This window comes from Nicotiana sylvestris, chromosome 6 (assembly GCF_000393655.2).
Source record: "Nicotiana sylvestris chromosome 6, ASM39365v2, whole genome shotgun sequence".
Taxonomy (NCBI): Eukaryota; Viridiplantae; Streptophyta; class Magnoliopsida; order Solanales; family Solanaceae; genus Nicotiana; species Nicotiana sylvestris.
The window spans coordinates 10,963,764-10,990,453 of NC_091062.1; the positions used below are offsets into that span (position 1 = coordinate 10,963,764).

Consider the following 26,690-nt stretch of genomic DNA (forward strand, 5'->3'; position numbering starts at 1 on the left):
TTGTATTTAGGTGATATCGAAGGAAATGACCCTGACACAGCGGTGAATGCAGATGCAGTCAAGAGATACTACGTCTAGATCATACTCCAAGCGGTCTTGACACATTTGAGAATGGCGAAGGTTTTATCCCCCACTACTCCCAAACACTACCCAATCCTCTCTACAAAAGAAAAAAAACAAAACAAAACAAAACAAAACAAAAAAAAAAAAAAAAACATTGATTGAGGCCTGAACTACGTTTGACTTGATTCCGAAAGGATACGTAGGCAGCCTCTCCCTGAGGTTCAGTCACACCAACAATAAAATCCCATCCACCCTGAAATTGAAAACCGGGGCACGTCGGACACTTGAGAAGTTTAATATCCACTACCATCTCTTTACCAAGCACAAGCCTTCAAATCAATTACCGAATATGGTGGGGAACCAATAAGCGTCACAAATGGAGACCAGCACACTCTGAATTGAGAGAGATAAAATGAGAGAGTCTCGGCGGTGAAAACCTTCGGGCACCACGAGGCGACGGGAGTAGAGAAACCAAAATGAGAGAGCTTGTTTAGTAAAAACTCGCAAAGAGTGCTATCAAGCGATGACAGGAAGAGAAATGAGAGAGGTCAGCCAGCGAAAACCCGCAAAGGGCGCTGTTGGCCGAAAAGGAATGACGCCACCCCAAGAAGGTCTCGGCAAAGTTCCACCGGTTTTGGAATCACAGATCTGTTCTGGTCCAGGAAAACGCAAGCTCTTAGAAGGTCAGACGTCCAGTCCAAAAAGCATGTCATGTCATTTAAAGCCAGTGTTATCTTCCTCAGATAAGTTTTTCTCATCCCGAAAAGGGTATTCCTTTTCTGATTTGTTTTCCCCTTTCTTTGTTTCTTTTCGAATCCCTTTTTGCATTTTAACCCCGAGTTCAGGACACACCGGAAAGGACAGGTGGCAGGTTTGTTTGCACGGAATCCCGTCTCATGAAGGAAAGCGCCTCATCTCGTTGATATGATTACCCAAGCACGATGAATCATGACGTTTGATGGTGTTCCGGAGTAAAGGAAAAGAGAGAAATCTTGAAATCTTCCCCAGCAAGTCCACCTTCGGACAAGTCCCCACAGAGTCTCCCCCTGTACAAAACCCCACAGAGTCTCTCTTTTTGTACAATCTCCCACAAAGTATCCCCAGTAAAAAAAAAAAAATCCCTGTTGGAATTTCATCAGCACATCCCCAGCGAGTTCTTTTGTAAATATTCCCCAACAAGCTTACCCCAACAAACCCTGGGAAACCCGTTTTGAAATCAAAACCCAGCATACCCCATTGTACAGAATCCGCACAGAGAATTCACTTTGTAAATATTTCCCCCACATAGCTTCCTCTTGTACAAATTCCCACAGAATACCTCCAATAAAATCCCCTTTGAGAACCTTCAATCAAAACGGGACAAAAAGAAAAAAAAAAGGGCCTTACGAGGCAAATCATCACAGAATCCGAAAATACAAGCCTGAGCAGTCTAAAGGTTTCGCCATTCAATTCGAATCAATGGCGGGACTTCGCAACAGAAGTAAAAACGCAACGAAGCAATTGGGAACGATCAAGGTCACCAAACCGACCGTCATTTTCAAACTAACAATTGTTCTTTGTTCTGAGAAATTGAAACAGGTGTTAATCCAAGACAACCGTACAAGAAGCAGGTGTTGCCCAAAGAAGAAGGTACACGGGTACAAGAAACATTTTGGCAATAAGGAATTCACTCAAAAGGTAAGTTCCCGCAAAACTCCCTTGTATCTTCTATTAAAACAAGAAAACTCAAAAAAATAGATCGTGTAGTATTCTCGAGCTTTATCCCCAGCCAATCAGCATTAGGGTTTTAAACCCTAAACTGAATTTCCCTTTTAGTCAGCATTAGGGTTTTAAACCCTAAACTGAACTTTTTCCTTTCAGCCAGCATTAGAGTTTTAAACTCTAAACTGAGCTTTTCCCATGCAATCAGCATTAGGATTTTAAACCCTAAACTGAATTTTCCTTTCAGCCAGCATTAGAGTTTTAAACTCTAAACTGAGCTTTTTCATGCAATCAGCATTAGGGTTTTAAACCCTAAACTGAACTTTTTCCTTTCAGCCAGCATTAGAGTTTTAAACTCTAAACTGAGCTTTTTCATGCAATCAGCATTAGGGTTTTAAACCCTAAACTGAATTTTCCTTTCAGCCAGCATTAGAGTTTTAAACTCTAAACTGAGCTTTTTCATGCAATCAGCATTAGGGTTTTAAACCCTAAACTGAACTTTTTCCTTTCAGCCAGCATTAGAGTTTTAAACTCTAAACTGAGCTTTTTCATGCAATCAGCATTAGGGTTTTAAACCCTAAACTGAATTTTCCTTTTAGTCCAGCATTAGAGTTTTAAACTCTAAACTGAGCTTTTTCATGCAATCAGCATTAGGGTTTTAAACCCTAAACTGAACTTTTTCCTTTCAGCCAGCATTAGAGTTTTAAACTCTAAACTGAGCTTTTTCATGCAATCAGCATTAGGGTTTTAAACCCTAAACTGAATTTTCCTTTCAGCCAGCATTAGAGTTTTAAACTCTAAACTGAGCTTTTTCATGCAATCAGCATTAGGGTTTTAAACCCTAAACTGAATTTTCCTTTCAGCCAGCATTAGAGTTTTAAACTCTAAACTGAGCTTTTTCATGCAATCAGCATTAGGGTTTTAAACCCTAAACTGAACTTTTTCCTTTCAGCCAGCATTAGAGTTTTAAACTCTAAACTGAGTTTTTTCATGCAATCAGCATTAGGGTTTTAAACCCTAAACTGAATTTTCCTTTCAGCCAGCATTAGAGTTTTAAACTCTAAACTGAGCTTTTTCATGCAATCAGCATTAGGGTTTTAAACCCTAAACTGAACTTTTTCCTTTCAGCCAGCATTAGAGTTTTAAACTCTAAACTGAGCTTTTTCATGCAATCAGCATTAGGGTTTTAAAACCCTAAACTGAATTTTCCTTTCAGCCAGCATTAGAGTTTTAAACTCTAAACTGAGCTTTTTCATGCAATCAGCATTAGGGTTTTAAACCCTAAACTGAACTTTTTCCTTTCAGCCAGCATTAGAGTTTTAAACTCTAAACTGAGCTTTTTCATGCAATCAGCATTAGGGTTTTAAACCCTAAACTGAATTTTCCTTTCAGCCAGCATTAGAGTTTTAAACTCTAAACTGAGCTTTTTCATGCAATCAGCATTAGGGTTTTAAACCCTAAACTGAATTTTCCTTTCAGCCAGCATTAGAGTTTTAAACTCTAAACTGAGCTTTTCCATGCAGTCAGCATTAGGGTTTTAAACCCTAAACTGAATTTTCCTTTCAGCCAGCATTAGAGTTTTATACTCTAAACTGAGCTTTTTCATGAAATCAGCATTAGGGTTTTAAACCCTAAACTGAATTTTCCTTTTAGTCAGCATTAGGGTTTTAAACCCTAAACTGAACTTTTCCTTTTAGTCAGCATTAGGGTTTTAAACCCTAAACTGAACTTTTTCTTCCAGCCAGCATTAGGGTTTTAAACCCTAAACTGAGTTCTTCCTTTGATCGGCGTTAGGGTTTTAAACCCCAAACCGAACCTCTCCCCAGCTAGCCGGTGTTAGGACTCCAGCCCTAAACTGAGCATGCATATCCTTTTTCATCAATTTTATGAACTTCCTGGTGAATAATTAACGAAATTTTCCTAGTGAAGCTGGGGCAGAAAATTTCGTTCGTTTGTTTGTTTTTTCCCGCAGGTCTAACCTCGAGCTACACGGATCGAAATGACCCACGAGATGAGTCTCAACTCAAAATCAAAAAAAAAAAAGAGAAGACATCCAGAGATATCAGAGTGAATGGAGAGCAGATCGACTCCAACGTTTGACTAAGGTCCTAAACCCTGCCAATCGTGTCTCACTCAGTATCCCAGAGGTTGAACGAGTCGCCGCAACTCGCAAGCATCAAGATTCAGATCGGAGTCTACAAGCAGGAGCAGCTAAGACCCAAGATCAAGTCGTAAGAGAATCATAGATAGGAATCTTGTAACTAGCAGTTGACATGCATATAAGTAGTTAGTTCAGTTTCCAATTTTCGTTTGGTTGTAGTAAGGCGGTCAGTGACGTAGCAGTGACAACAGCAACAGCAGTAGCAGCAAGCATTGCCATCCCATGGTAGTCCCAGCTACCAAAACTTCCCGAACTACATTGACCTGATTCCTGTTTAGCCCAGGATATGTAGGAAATCTTTGAAGCAAGATTCGGTCAGATCTTTCAAAAATGCTTCGTACGGAGTGGTCCATAGGCAAAAATCGCTCATACACGCTCACTTTATCTTTGCACGAAAACTCTTCGTGTTTCCGAACAAAGAGGGGCAGCTGTGAGCACGTGATTTTTGTTTTCGCGAGACAATCGCTCCAAAAGAAATAAAAAAATAACAACAACTGATCCCGTTGTACAATTTTGAGATTTTTACATGGCACTTCGTTAATTGTTTATGACTTTAGCCCATTTTTTACTTTATTAAAACAAAATACAAAAAATGTACGTGTCATGCATGATCTGAACTGTAACATGATTGTTAAATAGAAAGCATGAACGGGCATCTTTGCCTTTGATTTTGTTCTGTTTAATTTTTACCTGTTTTGAGTCATTTTAATGTGTGTGCAAATAATTGTGTTAGGTGTTTATTTTAATTTGATTTTACTTAGTTTTGTATTTTTTATAATAAAAGAAAAAAAAAGAAAGGAAAAGACCCCTTCCGGACTTGGGCCAATTTGTTAAATTGACCCAACAAACTCAGCCCAAAACCTAGGCCTGCCCGATCCAGTCCAGATGATGCCCAGAGAGAGTCCAAACGACGTCGTATGGATACAGTTTGATCTGGGCCGTTAATCTCAGATTGATCAACGGCCAAGATCACATTTCCTATACCCACGAACAGAACCCGACCCGTTTCCACCCGGACCAACCCAAACCCCTTCAGGTTAAAACGACACCGTTACCCATCAGCATAAAAATCCTGGCCCTTCATCGCAGCTCATCCAACGGCCAATAATCGACCCCTCACTAACTATATAAGCCTAAGCCTTTACCCTGCCCCCCTATCCTAACCCCCAGGCCTTAGTCGTCCCCTCCACAGACCTCAGTCCTCCAAACCCTAGCCGCCCCTGTATACTTTCGCCATTAAAGCCGGCGGCATGGATGCCGTTGACCTTCCCCTAAACACCATAGAACCCCCATGCCATCCTAAACCTAAATCTACCAACCACACACTTCGAATCACCCCCAGGTCCTCGAATCTTCATTTGAAGATTCGAGTCAAAACTCGATCTACACCAACCAACCTCAGCTTCATACCAGACACTCCCCAGACCCCTCGTGACCAAACCATACTTGGTTTGGTCCGAATCTGATTAGGGAAGCCTGAATCCCAGATCTAAGTTTGAAAGTTTTGTGTCCTTCATCACTGGCCCATGCCAGTCCGAGCCAAAGAGATTAAGGTCTAAAGGACCTTAATCGAAGTGTTTCTCATCTGAGAAACACTTCGATTAAAGTCCGTTCAGCCTTAAGAGAGGTCTGTCCAAATTCGAGTTCAAATTTTTAACTTTGCAAGCTTTAAGGTGAGTTTGTTTGCTTTCCTTTATTTGTTTTAGTCCGTGTGTTTTGTTTTAAAATATCTGGTCATGTTTTGTTTCAATTTGTGTCTTTAAATTTTACCACCTTCTGATTGACCAATTTGCCTGAACCACTGTGTTTTGTTTGAACCCCTCCTATTCTGATAAGACATGTGTATTGGTTGTATCCCAAATTTGTACTGACTTACTAATTCCTCAAAGTATAATCCTGCTTAATCAGTATAAGTCGAGTCATGTGTCCCATGCTTTTGAATGTCTGATTTGGCTACGTTTGTGTATGTTAATGCTAATATAGTCGAGTCGATATGTGTCGTCAATTAGTTTCAACGGTCTGAACAAAGTTAAATCGATTTGCTTCTATTGAACATTTGCCTGAATCAATTAAGAGCCAGTTTAGTTCACTTATAGCTGTTGGATTGTTTGTGCTTAGATTCTGAATTGGAAGGCATGTGCACTCGTGCACAGCATGTGCATTGGTGCATCTCATGTGCTTTGTGCACAGCCTGTGGCCTGCATAAAGGTCCTTTGTTTAATTTTAAAAATGGTTTGACAGCATATGCTGTCAGATACATTCTACTGCCCATGCTTGCTTTTAGTTAATAAATAGGAAAGGAAAGCCTGCCAGGGAATATTGATGGGGGTTAATACTTAATTAGCTAAGTGGAACTGAAAAGGGGCAGCACATGGGAGGGGTATTTGATTAATCCAACAGGCTGATAAAGGGCTGAGGTTTAGGCTTATAAAAGAGGGACAGAATGAGGAGAAAAAAAGAGAGGAAGAGATAGAAAAACATCTGATAGACTGGGGGAGAGAAGAGAAGAGAGGGGAAAGAAAATACACACTCTAGACCTTAAGAGCTGATAGAAAAGAAACATACACACACTGTGAAGATAGAAAGAAAAGAGAGAGTTGACAGGAATAGAAAGAGAGCAAGAAAGAGAGAAAACAAATTAAGAAATCAGAAACTTGGTCTTGTTTGTCTGAAGTTCATTTATTGTCAATACGTTAGGCAGTGTTCTTTCTTCTAAATTTCAATCGAGATTATTGTTAGTGTTCTGCTGCATTTGGTATATTCCGGAATTGGACTGTCTGGAGTATCACACTGTGTGCTGTTTCATCGGGTTGTTTCTCCTTCAACTCTAGTTCCATCTCGCAACAGAATCCTTTCTGTTGTGCTGTTCTGATTGCTGCTGCTATCTTGCTCACTATTGCTGCTGCATTTTTGTCCTGCTGCTACTGTTAATTCTGCCTTTTTGCTGCTGCTGATTCCCATCTTCTTCTTCTTCTCCTTTGCACTTTCAGCATTTTCAGGTACACATTTCAAGTCTCATATTGATGTAATTGAAACAGTTTGAAAGCATGAAATGAAAAAGGTTGAAGAAGTTCAAGCATTTGCTGTAATATTCATAGTACATTAACAGGCCTTGTGGAAATTGATTTAGCTTATGTTTCAATAGTTCAAAAGAGTATACTGATAGCCGACTGAGTTTCACCCCTTTGTATTTGAGCTCGACAATTGTCTGTTAGTATAAGTATGCATATTTCGACTTTACACAATACTGTTTTCTGTTTCATTTAGTTTTTTTAGTAAGACTAGTCCATATAAGTTTGGTTAAGTTCAATACAAGAAATGCTCAGACTAAACGTTGTATTTCGCTAACTCGTATATGATTCCTTGTCAAATTAAAGCATTTTACTTCGCCAGTTATCCTTTAACCTAGTTCAAATAAGTTCAGTTAAGTTCAAATTAAGGAATGTGCGGATTAAGTATTGCATTTCATCTATCTCATATGTAATCTTTTATTCGACCAAATCATTTTCGTAAAAGGCATGACGTCTTTTTACTTTAAAAGTAATCAATCAAAATTGACAGGAGTTTGGTTTAAGCTGAAGTATATACTTCAATTAGCACACACACTTTCCTTTCTTTTATCTCTGGAAATAAAAATAATAGAAATGTAGTCACTGTAGGATACCCTTCTAAAAATAATAAGACGAGCCTCGCCAAATAAAAAAAAACAATTGCGGGGCCCTCAACAACTAATGATAATTATTTAGAATTCAAGATAGGCCATTTAATAAATTTCATGGCCTTCTACAAAGATAATAACGCGTTAGACTCTGTTGGCGCGGCTTAATTAAATCACATTCTTAAATTCGGGTGCACATTGATGTGACCCAAATCCAAATCTCAACGAAGTCCAAATGTGTCGACAATCACGGGTGCATTGATTGTGACGTGGTTCGAGATGCATTTTCACGACGTTGCAATTCTGTAAAATAAATGATAATAATAAAAGCGGTTAAAACTTAATAAAAGCACATAAGTCACAACATGTATTTAAATCAGATATTTAGCCATTATAACAATTTAAGCGACCGTGCTAAAACCACGGGATTCGAGGGTGCCTAACACCTTCCCTCGGGTCAACAGAATTCCTTACTTAGAATTTCTGGTTCGCAGACTTCATTTGGAAAAGTCGAAAATTTCTTCGATTTGGGATTCAAGATAAATCGGTGACTTGGGACACCAAAAGCCAAACCTTTCCCAAGTGGCGACTCTGAATTAAATAAATAATCCCATTTCGAACATTGTCACTTAAATTGGAAAAAACTCCACCCGCGCATTTTAACCCTTCGGGGCTGGGCGCGCAAAAAGGAGGTGTGACATCGTCAACAATTCAACATCTAATATTAGATATCCCAACTACGTCAAAACAAACAAAAAAAGATTCAGAAATATCTATTTAGGCTTCACAATTTGGCAACAAACCTTCAACCATTCCAAATTATCCAATACGTCTACCAATTAGTCTATTCAATCTCATTATTATTATTATTATTAAATACTCATTTGAAGTTATTAATGATACTATATTATTTACTCGACATCAGCAAGTCACTATTCATTATCTTCTCCAATAAAACTCTAGGTTCATGAGCATCCAATTCATGAACTAGTATTACTTCTTAGCCAAATGACAATTCTCTATTCAATTCGTCCATCGATTAGGTTATTAAATTTGTTGGCATCATTAAAAATACAAAACAATTTCATTTATATCAACCCACTACTATTCACCTTCTTCTTTATTCAAAATATTATTTTCAAAACCCACTATTAGGTTTTATATAATACCCCATTATAACTTCAAGTAAACTTCATAAACATACTACCCACACTTCAGTAATCATATATGTGAAGCTCGAGTAAAGAAATTACTTCTTGATGGAAGAATCTCATTTTTTTCTCTCTTTTTGGTGTTCTTAAAGATTCAAACCATTTCCTATGAATTTTCATCATAATAATATTAGTGTATATTAAATGATGTTATATAATTATTCTTATACCAAATAAACTTAGCTTGAAGTATTCATAGCGGGAGAGTTCCTCCTTCTCTCTAGAACTCAAACACTTGTCCAAAATTTTATTTTGTTCTCTCTCCCCAAAATAGTCCTTTTATAATTTTGATGGCATGCGTAGCTGCGTGCATCTCCAGCATAGCTACGTTCCCTTCCTCTTCAACACCCCTTCATTTGACTACCTTGCTGAAATCAGCATAGCTACACACAACTCGCGTAACTATGTGTTTGATGTACTATCCTTTAGTAAAAATATCATAACTTCTTGTAGGAATATCCAAATGATGAATCGTTTGAAAAATTAAAAACTAAACTCATATATCTTTAATTTGATAGGTCGTAAACCACATAAATCTTCATATATTTGGATTTGTGTTCGTTTGAAATTAGGCCTTGTGCACACTCATTTTAAACTTTAGTGCATCATATAGTTTCCAACTTGACTTAGTCTTAGGGCTCTTCTTGGACCATAAACCATTATTAATACATTTTGTATACGTATTACCATGATCAATTGATATTCTTCATATCATTAGTCCTTGTTCACACCCAAATTAATATAATTAGCATACGTTAATCTTCTTAATAGCCTTAAAACATTTTAAAAAAAAATTTGGGTGTTAATCTACAAACTACAAATCCTCTCCACCCTCTCTTTCCTTTTGTTTTATGCTTACTTTAATTAGTAAAATTTCTAATGTCGTCTTTTTGTTATTTTAGTTTTGATTTATAAAATTATAGTTCTACCATTTTCTATTTAGTATTTAATATTGCGTAGTTTGATCTAAAATAATTGGTATACCATTGATCGACAAAAATTTTTTTATTGACTTATTTAAAATTTAAACACTCTTGACGGAATTCCTGATTACGCCACTAGCTATGATCTATTCATACAAAAGGTTGCCTAGAGACGTCAATGGTATATATTTTCTTGAAAATGTAACATTTATAAGACAATATTTATTTTTTAGAAGTAGCAAATATTGATTATTTTTTCACTTACACTTTTGAAATCTTGGCCAATCACAAAGTAATGCTACAATATTGATAAAAATGCTTTTCAAACTCATAAACAACAAAATCGCTTTTCAAAATAAACAAACAAAACCTAAAACATTGACCAAATAACCGGTATGAATCATCACGCTGGACTCAGTACACGTGTAATGCATATGTGGCAAACCACAGCATATTACCATAGATTCACTCCACGATACTTTTCCCCAAACAATAAAATATAAATGCCGGAAAAAGAAAAAGAATAAAACCCAGAACAGTTAATAGTAAACAGCTTCAATTGCAGAAAGAGACCGCAGACGAAAAATGGATTTGTTACCGGCGGAATCGTCACAGATTCTACCGAAGAAACACAGATTTCGTTCGTTGAAGCTTGTAAATGTGAATATGGACGAAGCTTTATCGGAAACGCCGCAAGGAGTGGAGTACGGGAAGCTCGAGAATGGGCTAACTTATTATGTCCGATCCAATTCTAAGCCCAAAATGAGAGCTGCACTTGCACTTGCTGTTAAAGCTGGGTATGTGCCCTATTTTTCAAATACCTTTATGTTGTTAATTAATTTGGTTAATCCTTCTTTTTTTTTTTTTTTGCAATAGCGGGATACTGTTAACGCGCTGTAACTGATTTGTGATTTGACTGGTTGTTTTACCAAATGTTGAATGTGGATGATGCATAGCCGCATGAAAATTGAACAATTGTCTTCACAAAATTAGAGCATCTTTCGGAAACAACCTCTCTACCTCCCATGAGTAGCGGTATCGTCTGCGCACACACTAGCCTCCCAAACCTCACTTGTGGGTTTGTTGTTGTTGTTGTCTAAATTACCGGAGCTAATGCCAACCCCTATGAACAATATTATATTGGATTAAGTTATGCAAACTGACACCGTAAATAATACACTATGGAGTCGTTTGGTTCACTTACTATACAGGGGGCTTATAATGCAGGCATTTTCCATGCTATGACTAATAATGCAGAGATTGTTATGATGATTAATAATGAAGGGATGGTTATATATGAAATACTTACTTTAAAAGGACGTTTTTGTCTTTAAATAATTTGACCCCGACATTGCTAATATACATATTCTTATTCAACATTCGCTCCTGCATAAAATGATACCTACATTCCTGCAAAACTTATTACGTATATTATTTAATACCATCAACCAAACTCTCCATTAGAGTTATACGGAGATTATTATTCTTTATGTGGCCAACCAAACACTATGTTATCTTATGCATAAGTTTATGGCGGGATCGATGATTCCAATACATCAACCAAACTACTTCTATCAGTGTATCAGTATAGTGTAACTAACATGTTATAGCATGTTAATTACTGCATTTTATAAATCTAGTAACATAATAATGGTAAAATCATTTGCACATTCAGTGTACAGAAAGTAAACCCTGTTAAGTCTTGCTATTTCAGGAGAGCATAAAGCTAACTGCTTTTATTGCTTTGAGACTTTTTCAACCAAGATAAAATCGGAAGGAGCTTTCGATCTATATATCTCACAAGTAAGGGGTAGTGCAACTAATCCGTAGTGGCATATGAGAAGTTATAGTTCTTGGTAAATTAGCTATAGATAATGGTTAAAAAGGAATGCTAGTACGTTGCAGCTTGCTTGATTGTTACTCAACCATTTTGTATCACTCTGGCACGGGAGACCTCTCTGGTTGTTAAATCGCCCGCATATCATGCTACATAAAGAAAAACTCGACCTAGTATCACCAAGAAGTTGCATAGTCAAAATTGACCCCAAAATTCTTTGTGCAGTCTTGCAAATATTAACTCCAATCTGACCCTCGGGGATTTCTCGGTTATCAAAATATAAAAGTTAAATCCAGTCTGGTGTTTCTGTATACTGTATTGGCTGCCACCACTAGGCTGTGGGCTTTTTCTAATTTCAAACAGCAATGTGCAAGCATAGAGTGATTCGGCTGAAAATTAGGGTAGAAAATTGTGTTATCACGTTCAATTATTTGAAAGTTAACTTGTGTGCTGTTAAATTTTGAAGTGCTATTTGTGATATACTCTATGACTAGGATACACCTAGATGTGTTGACTTGCTTAATGAATAATTTGTCCTTTAATATTGTCTTTGAGGTATCGTGTTCGTCACTGATGAGAAAGAAATCATATAGATTAAAAAAAAAACATAATAAGGCAGCTGAACTGCATATCTTTTCATTCTTGTCACTTACTTTTTCCTTAACTACTTGCACAAGTCCTTTTTCCCCTTTCTATGGTAACTACTCCCTCTGTTTCAATATACGTGATGTAGTTTGACTCGGCATCGAGTTTAAGAAAAATAATTAGACTTTTGAAACTTGTGGTCTTAAATGCTTAAAGGTAAAAGCTTTGTGGGGGTGGGCCATAACATTTGTATAGTTATAAGAGCTTCTCATTAGGGTAAAATTGGTAAAATGAAAAGTTTAAAGTTAAATTGTTTCCAAATATAGAAATATGTCATTCTTTTTGAAATGGATTAATAAAGAAAGTGTGTCTTATAAATTGAAATGGAGGGATACTACTTTAACAAGTTTGTCCGTTTCTGCTGATTCAAGCCTCATAGAGCACTTGATGGAACTGATATCCCGACACCCCGGGAAAAAAAACGAGAAAGAAATGCACATCATGGGACATCAAAATTAGGTCCCATAATTTATTAAAAGAAAAGCAACAGAACTTCTATTGGGAAGAAAATTGCTCGACTCTAGAACAATTTCGAGACGGCAATATTGTAGAATCACATTCGTTTGCTAGTAAATGAAGAGGAGGACCTGTGATTTTCTCAAAAGGAGGAATACCTGTTATTGGTTGGTGTTGCAAATACTTCTTCACTTAACTGATAAAGGGACCAGGATATTCAAAATGAATTGCGTAAGCATGAACGGTATCCTATAAGATTTTGAAGGGAAATAATTTTCTGGGGACACGATGCGAGGGAACTCTACAAGCATGATTATGTATGTGTTGAGAGAAAAAGTGTGGGAGGAAAATTAGGAATGAAATTGAAGTTACTGACATTCTCAACTGAGCTATCAAAAACTTGCCTTTAAGTGTTTACTCTTATTTTTGATAAGTAGCACTTGCCTCTGTAAGTGTGAACTTCCATGCCCTTGAGTATTTCCTTAGCTTGTTTGATTTTCTCTTCGGCAGTGGTTTGACATTGACTTTGCTTCATTGTTGCCTATTTAAGCAGTGCCTTCTTCCTTTACGATAGCTGACGTGCTAACTCCTTAAGGGATAGTTGACGTGCTAATTAAGTTCAAGGTCTTAATTCATGGCAGCTCAGTTTTAGAAGAAGAGGAGGAACGTGGAGTTGCTCACATAGTTGAGCATCTTGCTTTTAGTGCCACAGAGAAATACACAAATCATGATATTGTCAAGTTTCTAGAGAGTATTGGGGCAGAATTTGGTGCTTGCCAGAATGCAATGACTTCTGCTGATGAAACTGTTTATGAGCTATTTGTCCCTGTAGACAAACCTGAACTATTGTCTCAAGCGATCTCGGTGTTGGCTGAGTTCAGTTCAGAGGTGCTTCTAGTGCCTTTCTAATTGTACTATCATTTAGATCATATCATGTTTTCTTATTTACTTTGCCACGTATAGGTCAGAGTGTCACCTGATGACTTGGAAAAGGAAAGAGGAGCAGTAATGGAAGAGTATAGAGGAACCAGGAATGCCAATGGAAGGATGCAGGATGCCCACTGGGTTCTCATGATGGAAGGTTCAAAGGTAACTTTCCTAGTTCTTCTTTGTCCTTTTGTCCGCTGATCCACAGTGATTTTTCTGTGAATGCACTGTACTAAGGAGAAACATAAGGCACAATAAGATGGCTATTTATATTACATTGGCTTTTAACAAGATAGAAATGAATTCATATAAAGGTATGTGCTGTTTTCATTTTTCTATATTTTATTTTATTGTTGTTTGTAATAAGAAAATAGTACTATGAGTTTTTTTTTATTTGGTTTCGGGTCAAGCATTGTTCATGAATTGAAGAACTCATGAATACATGATAAAATAATTGAAAGAGCTCATATCTTGACATTGAAGCTGCTAATTTGTGTTAGCCCAGGCGTGGACCTACCCCCTGTTGTTTTGGTTGCACATCGACGAAAAAGTTGAATTTCATAAAAACCAGCGAACATCAAGGCTGAATAGACCCACTTTTAAACTGCCAAACTCATCTTTACACTTCCTAAAACTTAATCATTCCAATATAGCTCCCTTTTTGGTCCTGTGTGATAAAACTGTGCATATTTGGTAAATTTTCTTCTCTCTCCATTTATACATTTAATGCTAGACTAGTAAAGACAAAATGTCACAACTTTTTTGTGATTTAATAAGAAATATTGGTTATTAAGCGGTAGTAATTGGTTTCCTTTATGTTCAAAAGTATAATAGAATCCTGAGCTTCAGTGTGAAGTTTCTTAAACGCCAATTGCTTTAGTTGCTGATTTTAAACCATGTTGGAGTTATTTCCTCAACTGAATGCCCTCCTCCTGTTCTCCTTCTTAATTAGTATGCTGAGCGGCTGCCTATTGGACTCGAGAGGGTGATCCGAACAGTTTCTCCTCAGACGGTGAAGCAATTTTACAGGAAGTGGTACCATTTGCAGAATATGGCTGTGATTGCTGTTGGGGACTTTCCTGACACGCAGGTTCGAAGACTGTTATTGTCCCCTTCCTGAAATACTGCATGTTTTCTAATTGTATGTCCCAATTAATCTGATATATTTCCATCAATGGCAATATCAATCATGCAACTCATTGTTGCGATATATGTTTATATATAACTTTAGGATTATCACATCATTACACACCCAAATTGTGTTGGATCTATTTCTCAATTTCTCGACATCATAGAATTTCTCTAATCGTTAATCATCATAATAAACAATTCAAAATCATTTCTCAGTTTCTGACGTAGTCAAAGGGGATAAACAATACATGCTATCTTTGTGATCTGATCTTACACTGCTGCCCAAGACTTTAGTGGATCGACTCACAAATGAGATGGAGTCAAACTAAATCTTATTTTTACATAAAGTTTTGGAGTTAAGACTCTATCGACTATATTAGCCGCTTGTCTTTATCTGTGACAGAGTGTTGTTGAGTTGATAAAAGCCCACTTTGGACATAAGATTTCAGCAGTTGATCCTCCTCTTTTACCATACTATTCGGTTCCATCACACAATGAACCACGATTTTCATGCTTTGTGGAATCCGAGGCAGCTGGGGTTAGTATTCTGCAGATCTTTCATCAATCTCAGCAGTACATTGTGCCTTTTGCTCTGGATTTCCTTTAAGACATTTCTTTTGAAATGGGTTGTAACAGTCAGCGGTGATGATTAGCTGCAAAATGCCTGTGGAAGAGCTTAAGACTGTGAAAGATTACCGGGAATTGCTCACTGAATCCATGTTTTTCCATGCTCTAAACCAGAGATTTTTTAAAATATCTCGTAAGAAAGATCCTCCTTATTATTCTTGTTCGGCTGCAGCAGATATCCTAGTTCGTCCGGTTAAGGCCTACATTATGACATCATCCTGTAAAGAGAAGGGGACTGTCGAGGCCTTAGAATCCATGCTTACTGAGGTGTGCATCCACATCCGTATGAATTATATTCTGCTTTCTAGCTGTTTCTGATACCTTGGTTCCAGGTTGCTAGAGTAAGAATTCATGGCTTTTCTGAACGTGAAATATCTGTTGTTCGGGCTTTGCTGATGTCAGAGATTGAATCTGCATATTTGGAGCGAGATCAAATGCAATCAACCAGCTTACGTGATGAATATTTGCAGGTACATAAAAATTACTTTCCTCCCTTTCCCTCAAGTTGCTTTACACCAAAGCTCAAGTTCAGTTGGGTGAAACAAAGCGTATATAAAATTTTGTAAAAGCTGAATATACCTGTTACACAATGAGGCTCAAGTGATGTTTTTGCTTTGTAGCATTTTCTTCGAAATGAACCCGTTGTTGGGATTGAGTATGAGGCACAGCTCCAGAAAACTCTGCTACCCCGTGAGTGTCCGCTAGTGTTTCTTTTTCATTTATGAGTTTTTATATTTCTGAACAGTGTTATATGCTGGAGGGGAAAAGAAACGAAAGAGACTTTTGTTATCATTTCACCAGGTGAAGGGAATCTTAATATTGCTAAATCTTTTTTGATTGAATAGATATTTCAGCATCTGAGGTGTCCAAATACTGTGAGAAGTTTCAGACTTCAAGTAGCTGCGTTATAAAAACAATTGAGCCCCGAGCAACTGCTGCAGTGGATGATTTGAAAGCTGTCGTAGTGAGGATCAATTCTCTTGAAAGAGAAAAAAGCCTTCCTCCTTGGGATGACGAAAACATCCCTGAAGAAATTGTCTGTGCGAAACCAAATCCAGGGTAACATATGTCACATTTAACGTTCATAATCTCTTACATACCTACTGCATGTGTGATGGAAAACGTGTGGCAACTCAATATATTGTTTAAACATGTGGATACTATAAAATTTGAAATGCAGTTCATTGGTGTTTATGCCTTTGTTTTGCTTTTGATACTTGTAATGTGATCTGCAAGGCAATGCGTCATTCTTAGCAGATGTCCGTTGATAACTTTTTCTCTGGCGCTATTTGCTACTATGCTCTTTAAATAAAATAAGCATGTGTATTTTGGAGAAACTATCATTTCTTCTTCCCAAATAGAGATCAAATGCTGGACGGTTAAGCATGACCAATGAGTTGTGACATAATGTTCACATTGTATGCTTATATATTTTACTAAGGCATATGGTGAGGCCCGTGTCTTAATCTTGTGTTTTCCAGGCACACATTGACTTCTATTAAATATTTTTAGCTCACAGAAACATCTTAACTGAACTTTGTCCCTAATATTTTTGGCTATTTTTTAATAAATAAGTTAAAATTGTGTCTTAATTATGTAAAAGAAGTGTCTTTTTCATGCAATTATTCTAACTGGCTATGACTTTCTCGCAAACTAGGTTTTTGAGTAATATTTATGACTAGGATGTCAAAGAGAACTATTGAGCCTGACCTATTCCCAAAAAAGAGCAAGAAGAATAAAGTAATAGAAGAACTATTGTGCAATGAGCTACTGTAGTGATCCATTGTATGTTCAAGGCAAAAAAGAGTATGTTCGTATCATCGGTTGTTACTTCATTTATCTGCATCCTTTGCACTCTCAGATTTTTTACTAAGTGGGATTAATTCACTTTCCTGAATTAGTCTTTGAGACTGTAAGTATTCTTAAAGGTAAAAGACCAAATAGGAAATATCTGTTGTTCCACCTACATCTAAAGTAAATACTCTATGATGATAGTTACCTGCAAAGAGAGCAACACTACCTTTGTACCTATAATACTATTACCAGAAGCCCGGATGATTTTCTCTAAGCAGACAATTTGCTCTCACTGACTTAGAATAGGCAGTTGTTTAAGCACCTTCTATCACTCCAACATTTTCCTTAGACTTGGTCATCAGGTTTACGGATGTGCTCACTGAAAGCAATCATGTGGCAGTTTCTGTCTCATTTTTGTAATGATGTATGCTGAAACTGATCCCAAATTTCTTGTTTCAGGCATATAGTACAGCAGCTTGAATATTCCACTATTGGAGCTACTGAGTTGATTTTATCAAATGGAATGCGAGTGTGCTATAAATCTACTGACTTCCTTGATGACCAGGTAAAAATTTCCTATGCATGGAGGTTAAGCTGGAGAGTTTTTTGTGAATTTCCTATGCAGCGGTCTCTCTGTCTTATTTCTGTTTGGAGATACAGTTCCTCATCATCTTTCCTTTGGGCTTCTGTCATAGACTAGTGAACAAATGCTGCAGATAATCATTCTTGTTGTTGAAGATGGTACTTTGGTAATAAAATACCTTGTGGATACTCATGAAACATAAGAAATACTGTTTTGGCTGCTGCCTTTAAAGAGGGAATAATAACGTGCCACAGCAGACGTTTTTGTTTTCTTTCTAGTTACTAGGATGATCTTCTGCTTTCTTTACCAATCCAAACTTTCTATCCAAGATTCCTATGAGTTATGAAAACTAGCTTTTATTGCTCACTAAAGAGATTCCTCTTTTTTATTTTAAAGATATTCATTTAAAAAAACCCACCTCTTGGAATAGTAATTCTGAGAAAACACATTGTTTTTTGGGTCTAAGTTGATGCGGTACTTGTTATTCGTATTAACATCTTGTTTAAATAGGTTTTATTCACAGGGTTCTCATATGGTGGTTTGTCTGAACTCCCGGAAAGTGAATACTTTTCATGTTCAATGGGTTCAACCATTGCTGGAGAAATTGGTATATTTGGTTACAGACCAACAATACTCATGGATATGCTTGCTGGAAAAAGAGCAGAAGTTGGTACAAAACTTGGAGCTTATATGAGAACTTTTTCTGGTGATTGTTCACCTACGGACCTAGAAACTGCATTGCAGGTTAGATTTTTCTAGAAGTGCATGGGCATCTGATTTTGTTATCTATTACAGCTCTCTCTACATACATGTCTGTCTATGGTTATGTATATCATATAAGAAAACAAAAATCATTGCAACACTAAACGATAGATCCTCCATATGGGCTATGTCTCAAGGATAGATACTGCCAAATTGGGACGAGTTGGTTGGATTCTATAAAGAATTGAGCGAGCTTTAAGATTATGAAGATTCTTAGAATCCTTTGCAAATGATTCATGAAGATTCCTATTCAAAGAGCAGTTAGAAAATTATCTTGATTGAGTATTCTCTACGTCCATGAAGTAACAATATTACATGGTATTGTGCGGGGTTGTCCTATAAGAGTATGAATCTTGTCATCACCTAAATATTGGAGTTCGGATATACTAATAGATTACGAGTATGGGTGTTGCTAGAGCTAAACTTTTCGTAAAACTCCTAAAACATAGAGCTTATGAAATGTAGCTATAAAATAAATATCATGTGATGGTTGATCTCACTCCAAATCTTCCCGGAGTGAACCCATATGTTTCTTTAACTTTGTTTCAAGTGAGCGCTATTAATGAAATTTCAACAACATTGAAGCAGAAACAAGCAACAATGGCAGACAGCACGTCTGCCATCTGCCCATGGTGGTTTACTTCCAGTAAGAGTGGCTATTCCTAAGTCAGAATATTTTTAGAGAACTACCTATCAGAATTGTGGTCCTCTCAGATTTTCAAAATAAGTGCGCTCAGCTATTGAGTAGCTGTGAACGTCAATGGTCGGAATTTCAAATTGAAGCTACTTCTAACATTTACTGTTTTGTAAATTTTAGTTGAAAACCAGTTTCTTTTGGTGACTTTTCATGGAAAGTTCTTTCCCATCTATTGCAAAATATTATTTTTACATAATAGTAGAAAAATTCTTTAAATATAAATAGTGAAAAATAATAGTATTAAAAAAGAACATTACTTTAATTAAGAAATTGTGAAGTGGCTGTTTGGTCCTTAACCTTAATTTCGTTTGTGCTACTTGTATGTGATGTTTACCTCTTGCCTTCTGCGACTTCTCAGCTTGTATATCAACTTTTCACAACAACCGTTGAGCCAGGGGAAGAAGATGTCAAAATAGTGATGCAAATGGCAGAAGAAGCCATACGTGCTCAGGAGAGAGATCCTTACACTGCATTCGCGAACCGAGTGAGAGAGCTCAATTATGGGAACTCCTACTTCTTCAGGGTAAGATGACTTTCGATCTGCATAGTCAACTTTGTAGTGCCGGACTGCCGGGTGTATTCATGAGTTACATAGTTGCGTATTGTCTTGCAGCCGATCAAATTTGGTGACCTTCGAAAAGTCAACCCATATAAAGCTTGTGAATATTTCAATAGTTGCTTCAAGGACCCCTCAACTTTTACAGTGGTGATTGTTGGGAATATTGACCCTTCTATAGCATGTCCGTTGATGTTACAGTACTTGGTAGGTACTACACTTTCTAATGGTGTTGGGCCCTAGCACTATTTAGCGTTTCTGTCATTAGTTTCTTCTTCACTATGCAGGGTGGAATTCCAAGACCTCCTGAACCAGTTCTACATTTCAGCCGTGATGACCTCAAAGGCTTGCCTTTCCAATTTCCTACGACAATAACTAGGTAATCTCAGTGCTATTTTCTCTCCAATTAATAATTTACTAAGCTATTCTCTTTCTCTTAATGAAGCTGAAGAAGCTGATTGATTGCAGGATCCCTTAGCTTCAATGATTTTTCCGTTACACCTTGTCCCTTTTCATTGTTCATTTTTTACCCCTGATGCCTTGGATTTTTGAGTTGGGGGTTTGGTGAGGGAGTCCTAATGATATGATTTCTATTATATTGGTTTTCAGAAACTAGCAAATTATACACACACAGAGGCACATACACACTCTCATGCACATACACAAAGTTGGTTGCACTTTGTCATAACTCATTACCATCACCCCAAAAAAAACAAGAAGGAAAGATTCCAACTTGACTAGGGCCCCCAGTGTTACTGTTCATTTCCTTCTATGTGATAAACTATTGAAGTTCTATGATGTCCTTGATGTGCTAAGACTCATCCCCATTTAACGCGTTGCATGTGATTGTAGAGAAGTTGTTCGGAGCCCAATGGTGGAAGCACAATGTTCGGTGCAGTTATGTTTCCCTGTTGAGTTAAAGAATGAAAAAATGGTGTGTATTTTAGATACTTAAGAAAACTATTTCTTAAGCTTTTTACTTTTACACATACATTGACTTATACACTATCTCACCTTATTTACAGATGGAAGATGTTCATTTTGTTGGATTCTTGAGCAAGCTTCTGGAAACAAAGATAGTACAGGTTCTCCGCTTCAAGTATGGACAGGTGTGTTCTTGAGTAGTCTGTCAGATTTTCTTTAATGCATTTTGATAAGTTGTTATTCTTGGAACTCTTTGTGCCTTAGATTTATTCTGCTGGAGTTTCCGTCTTTCTTGGTGGCAATAAGCCTTCCAGACTTGGCAATATCCGTGGAGATATTAGTATAAATTTCTCCTGTGATCCAGACATTTCATCGACACTGGTATGTTTGCAAATTTTGATCCGCATGTTACAGGAAAAGGTTACAAAGCCTAACATCACAAATTTTTGACAAGGTTGATCTTGCTTTGGACGAAATATTACATCTTCAAGAGGAAGGACCTTCAAATGACGATGTTATGGCCGTACTAGAAATCGAGCAAAGGGCACATGAAAATGGGTTACAGGTGATGTTTACTGGAATCTTCCTCTCAGAGGCTCAAAGTTTCATTTGATTGCTAACATTATGAGAAGACAGCTATGAAATGTTGCATATTCTAATTCATAGTACTAAAGTTCTAAATTTCTGCTTATTGAATATCTTCTATTACCTAAACCTTAAGTTGAATATCCATTTGATCCGCTGCTGATTCCTGTTTGCTCTTTCAGGAGAATTACTATTGGTTAGATAGAATATTGCGTAGCTACCAGTCACGGATCTATTCTGGCGACGTTGGTAATTCCTTTGAGGTTAGTTTTTAGTTCAGTGCTTGTACAATTCTTTAAAAGCAGTCTGCTCCTCTTACTTAAAAACAAATGCAGTCTGTTCCTTGTTCCTCATGCATGTCGAACTTATTCCATTATATGTCATCTAACGCCTATCTGAAATTAAAAAAAACGCTAGTCATTTTGGGATTGTAGACTAGTGCGCCGGATATGCACAAACAATTGTAAATCGGGGTTTCCTCAAAAAATTTGGTTCCACTTGGTGGTATATGTGTTATACGCATCTAAAGAGTTTGAACCAACATGCTCATGAATATTCTCTAGTTTGACTCCTTTTTATTTTTGTGCTCCTGGTTTTTCCTTCTGTGAAAAAAGGGGAAGAGCGAATATGCCAAAGTACCTTTATTATATCACCGTGGTGTCCAGGCCAGCGTGTGGCGCACCTCGACTTATTCCATGGGGTACCTGATACCTCTCACCAGCACAGGTACCGGGTAACTTTGTCCGCCAAGAATTGGACAGATAAGAAGAAATCACCTAGTGTTTTGCTTCCGCTAGGATGAGATTTGAACCTGAAACCTCATGGTTCTCAACCCACTTCATTGATCACTAGGCCACACCCTTGTGTGCAATATGCCAAAGTACCTTGTCCAAAAAAAAAAAAAAAAAGAATATGTCAAAGTCAAAGATAAGGAGCTGTTTGGAAATTTTACATCCAACAAAGTAAATGTTATACTCTCATTCTGTAAAAGCTCCCTCTACTTCTCTGCCACAGTCAGACTGCATTTGCTATATAGTTCTTCCATGGAACTGTAATTTCAATTAAGTATAGAGATCCTATGAGATGACGTCTTTCTAATTGCTTAAAGCTCTTATGCAGGTCCAAGATGCTGCACGGTCCAAAGTGAGAAGCATCTTGACACCATTAACTGCCCAACTAGCCTTGCAAAGAATAATGCCTTTTCCTTGTAAAAAGCAGTATACTGTAGTAATTTTGATGCCTCAGGCATCACGTATAAAAAAATTGAAGTCATTGATGCAGTCAGTATCCAAGAGTTATTCAAGAGATGCAAAGGTTAGTCTCATGTAGTTCTCATCTTTCCTCTTCCGGCATCATGATCTAGTGGATGTGAATCTTTATACTTGCTTCCCTCTTCAAATGACCCTTGCCACGAAAAGAAAGAAGTCAAGAATCTAATCCCATCCCCCCCCGCGGCCCGCGAAAAGCTACATATACGTTAATCTTTTGTGCCTATTCCTGTGTAACACTGACAGTCCACTTACGTTGTTTCAGTGTCCGAGGCATTGTACTCTATGCTTGCACAATATTCCAGTAATATGGATTAATAAACATAAACTGATAAACATGTTGTAGTGTCTTTGTCTAATATATTCAAGTTACGTGCAATCTAAATCTATGTCTAGTAGCACTGAGATTGTTAAGCATGCATGAATATAAAATTGACTCCTAGATTTCTTGCCTTGTATAGCCTGACAGTCTTCTCAATGTGTGCTCTATACATCCATTAGCGTTCATCCTTGTAACTTCATTGTTCACTCTCCTTTTTATATACTGTTACTTTATATCTTTCCTACTATTTCAGATATTGGCTGGAATTGCTGGTGTAACAGTTTTGTCCCTCAGTTTATGGAAATATTCCCGAAGTACACTGAAATCGTAGTAGAGATCTTTGCTGAAATAGAACTTGGAGGAAACTGTTGCTCAAGGGCGCTGTGTTCGTCCACTTATCCAACCCAACAATAGTACAGTCAAATGGATTGCATGAGAGATATCATTGAATTCTTTGCCAAAAGATCTGATCGTACTCAGCTCTGGCCTCCTTGTACCATAGATAGATGCGCCATTATTATCAGCAAGTGTTACAAATGTTAGGTTGTGCCAAGACTAAGAAGCTTAGAAAGTTGATAATTCGTTGTGCTTGTACTAATGTATTAACATTAGGTTGTGCCAAGATTAATAAGCTTAAAAAATTGATGATTCATTGTGCTTGTACTAATATATGAACAAAGTATCTTCTATGGTTTGATCCTTACCTTATTATTGAGAAAGTATAAGGTTTATTTTTCCTCCTTGGGCTACGTGCTATTTTTCGGCTCTTTGGTTTGGAGATTCCCATTTTCATTCTTCTTTCAGTCGTTGCTTTGGTAGCAATGGAATTTGAATGTGTAGGATCCCGCAGGAGGACAACCTGCAGCGAAGCAACGTTCGAACGTAGTATTCTGCTACTATACGGGGGTTGCGTAAAAATTGTGTGATTATTTTTACACTACTACATCAACTAAAAGATAACTATATGAAACCATTAGCGAAATTTGTTACCTAGAAAAACAAAGAGGGTAACTTGCTGCAACCTTGTTAGTTGTTACAATATTCAATAGTACAAAAGTTCTTACAATGTTTGTGCATGTATATAAAAGTCATAATTCTTTGGAATGGTTACTGATGATTCAAATAACATATTCTAACTAATCTGAGATTGAGCTATAGTTGTTATTGTTGTTGAAAGAATAATCCAAAGACTGAACGGGTGATGTTAAGGAAAGTGTGGGTCTGGCTTAGAGACATCCAAGCTAAATGTTAAGGGAAATATGGTTTGGTCAGACATTAATTTGCAACTTTAGTCCATCAGTTATTGATAAATTTTGTTTTTGGTTCTCATTATATTTATCTAAATTTATTTCACCTTCATATTTTGAAGGTGACACTTTTGTGGCACTGTTAATTTTTTTTTTATCCCAGTAATAGAAGATTTAAAATAAAGCTTGGTAATAGAATTTTAAAGCACAATCCTAACGATCGCCCGAATTTCTAGTCAAATTCGGGTTATCACTATATGGGTCAAAATTTCGAGGCGACGACGAGGAAGGCATTTCGAAGTTAAGCATGAGCAGGTGAGAATACAAGTTAGCAAGTTCATTGCTCGACCTCACTATGTGCGTGCCTTGTCACGAGCACCCTCGAACTCAACCTCAGTAACTCTCCCTGCCGCCATCAAGTCCCTAAATATGTCTAGCTGGGCCTTGACATCGATCCACTTCTCATACGAATCCCCCGCAACGTCAGGATAAGTGGAAGTGTGAGAGAAAGATGGTCGAGCCAATAGCTGCGTCTTTTCAGCCTCAAGAGCGGCGACCTGATCATTTAAATTCGAAACCTCTCCCTCAAGCTCGCCAACCCGCTCCTCAAGACTTGCCTCCCTAAGCACAGCCGCCTCCGCTTCACTTGCCCGTTCAAATTTGAGGACGCGGATGACCTCCTCTGATGTCGCCACCCTTGCCAAAGCCGTCATCCTGGCCTCCTCGTCTTTCCCCAACTCTGCCGTCTTTCCAATCAACTCATCACTCAAATCATCGGCCCTGGTCGAGCTCTGCTCAAGCTCGGCCCGCTGAGATGCCACTTGAGACTGAAGATCGTCACACTCAGCCCTGACCCCCCTGCTTACCTCAAGCTCATCCTCCTTGGCTCTAAGCGCTCCCTCGAGCTCGCTACATTTGCCTATGACCCTCACGAGTTCATCGTCCTTCTGCCTCAACTCATCTCTAAGAGACTGGAAATTATCGTACGTGCAGAATCGGATGCATATCTCACGGTACTTGGCACGGTACTCGCGAAACTTCAAAACCATTTTCTTAGAAACCACCTTCCGCTTCTCCTCTCGGCGGGCGTTCTTGATCTCCAAAATGAGAGTCTAGTGAAAAAGGAAGAGCCAAAAAGAGTTATTAAAAACAAAAAGGAGAAATGACATAAGGTACAAGAACAAAAAAACAAAAAAAAATACAAACTTACCCTCAAAGCCATTCCGGATATGCCTAACGACAAATTGGCATCCTTAAACGTCCGTAAAGTCATGTTCTCGGTGCTAGAGCAGAGAGGAACCAAAGAAGGAACTACGCTCTCTGTATTTACCAACAAGTCGAAGTCCAAGGGAATGACTATGGTACGAGTAGATCTCTCTGTCCTCACTTCTACCCGAGTAAACCCCTCATCGAACATCCGCACCTCTTCGGGATCGATGTCGGAATGGACTCATAGCCATCTATGACCACACCTTTCCCCTTCTTCTCGACAGAGGAAGGAACGTCGGCCTGCCCCGACGGCGACGGATCACTCCTCGGAATGACCTTGGCAGCCTCGGGTAAGGGAGCAATTTCTACATCTAAAGGGGGCGAAGTCTCAGTGTTCGAAGCCACGCCGCCCTCGGATGCGGTCGTGGACAGCTCGGGATCACCCCTTGTTAACCCTTCACTTCCTCCTGTCTCACCGCCAACTTCTATTCTCTGACTTTTTAACGGAACTGCTTCCTCCTCGCTCGGAAACAGCTCATCCACTAAGTGCAATATAAGAGAAGCCAGAGTCTCCACCGAAGTGCCTGCCGGGGTCTGAGAAGAAGCAACAATCAATACGGATTTGCTTGCAGTCGCAACGAGTAGAGACCCGGTCGATGCACCCGACTGACGAAAAGCGGGGATAGAAACCTTTACTCTTCTCGCAGCCCTCCGACTTGACAACAAAAACAGAAGTTAAAACTGACCCTACTACATGAAGGGGAGAAGTAAAGAAAAAAAAGGCCATGAAAGTCGAAGCAACAGAAGATCGAAATGAATAACTTATCGGTCGAAATGTTTACGTCCAAACTTCTTATTGAATGACGACCATTCGCGAATCCCCAGAGTGTGGTAAAATTTGACTCACCCAGTCGCGAATGTCGGCGACCAACGTAGGAGGCCTCTTCTTGGCTGCACAAAAGAGGAAGAAGAATGATTAAGTCACCAAAGAGAGACAACAAGCAATCAGTTAGCAATAACACTTACGGGCGAAGTTCCACGCCTCAGGGAATCCACTGGGGTTTGCTACCACGTGCTCGGTCTTAATGTAGAAGAAGTTAAACCAGACCCGACGATTTGCCTTATCGTTCATATTTACCACTAATCCCTTGGTCCTACAGTGGCGGAGGTGTATCATCGTACCTCGATGAAAGCTTGACGCGAAAAGGTGTAGCAGATGGCGGATGGAAATTCCATGGTTGGCCAGCTCCACGTACTTTATCAACATAAGGAAGAGTTTATAAATATAGGGGGAGAGCTGAGCCGGATAGATGTCGTAGTAGCGGCAGAATTCCTCCGCAAACGGGGGAAGAGGAAGAGAATAGCTCACTTGGAACGGGTACGCGTAAAATGCGCAATACCCA

At 38.2% G+C, this 26,690-nt stretch overlaps 2 protein-coding genes across 4 annotated transcripts; one reads left to right on the forward strand and one right to left on the reverse strand.

Annotated features, from left to right (window-relative positions):
* The first annotated feature begins 10,249 nt into the window (after positions 1-10,249).
* LOC104216239 (zinc protease PQQL-like) lies at positions 10,250-23,571 on the forward strand. Of its 3 annotated transcripts, XM_009766254.2 has the most exons (21): positions 10,250-10,514; positions 13,297-13,543; positions 13,619-13,744; positions 14,535-14,672; positions 15,117-15,251; positions 15,350-15,607; positions 15,673-15,810; positions 15,961-16,030; positions 16,186-16,399; positions 17,594-17,699; positions 18,228-18,461; positions 19,535-19,699; positions 19,790-19,939; positions 20,020-20,111; positions 20,585-20,666; positions 20,758-20,841; positions 20,921-21,037; positions 21,111-21,221; positions 21,424-21,504; positions 22,361-22,555; positions 23,085-23,571. In XM_009766254.2, the coding sequence occupies exons 1-21, from the start codon at positions 10,303-10,305 to the stop codon at positions 23,160-23,162; spliced, it is 3,033 nt and encodes a 1,010-aa protein (XP_009764556.1). In that variant the 5' UTR covers positions 10,250-10,302; the 3' UTR covers positions 23,163-23,571. The 3 variants fall into 3 exon arrangements, with proteins under 3 accessions (XP_009764556.1, XP_009764557.1, XP_070004071.1); XM_009766255.2 differs by lacking the exons at positions 21,424-21,504; positions 22,361-22,555; positions 23,085-23,571 and having other exon boundaries at positions 20,758-20,831; positions 21,111-21,220; XM_070147970.1 differs by lacking the exons at positions 21,111-21,221; positions 21,424-21,504; positions 22,361-22,555; positions 23,085-23,571 and having other exon boundaries at positions 20,891-20,959.
* A 763-nt stretch (positions 23,572-24,334) lies between these two features.
* On the reverse strand, positions 24,335-26,246 carry LOC104216240 (uncharacterized). Its single transcript, XM_009766257.2, has 2 exons — positions 25,289-26,246; positions 24,335-25,190 (listed from the first exon to the last, which is right to left on the reverse strand). The coding sequence occupies exons 1-2, from the start codon at positions 25,493-25,495 to the stop codon at positions 24,432-24,434; spliced, it is 966 nt and encodes a 321-aa protein (XP_009764559.1). The 5' UTR covers positions 25,496-26,246; the 3' UTR covers positions 24,335-24,431.
* Positions 26,247-26,690: the final 444 nt, after the last annotated feature.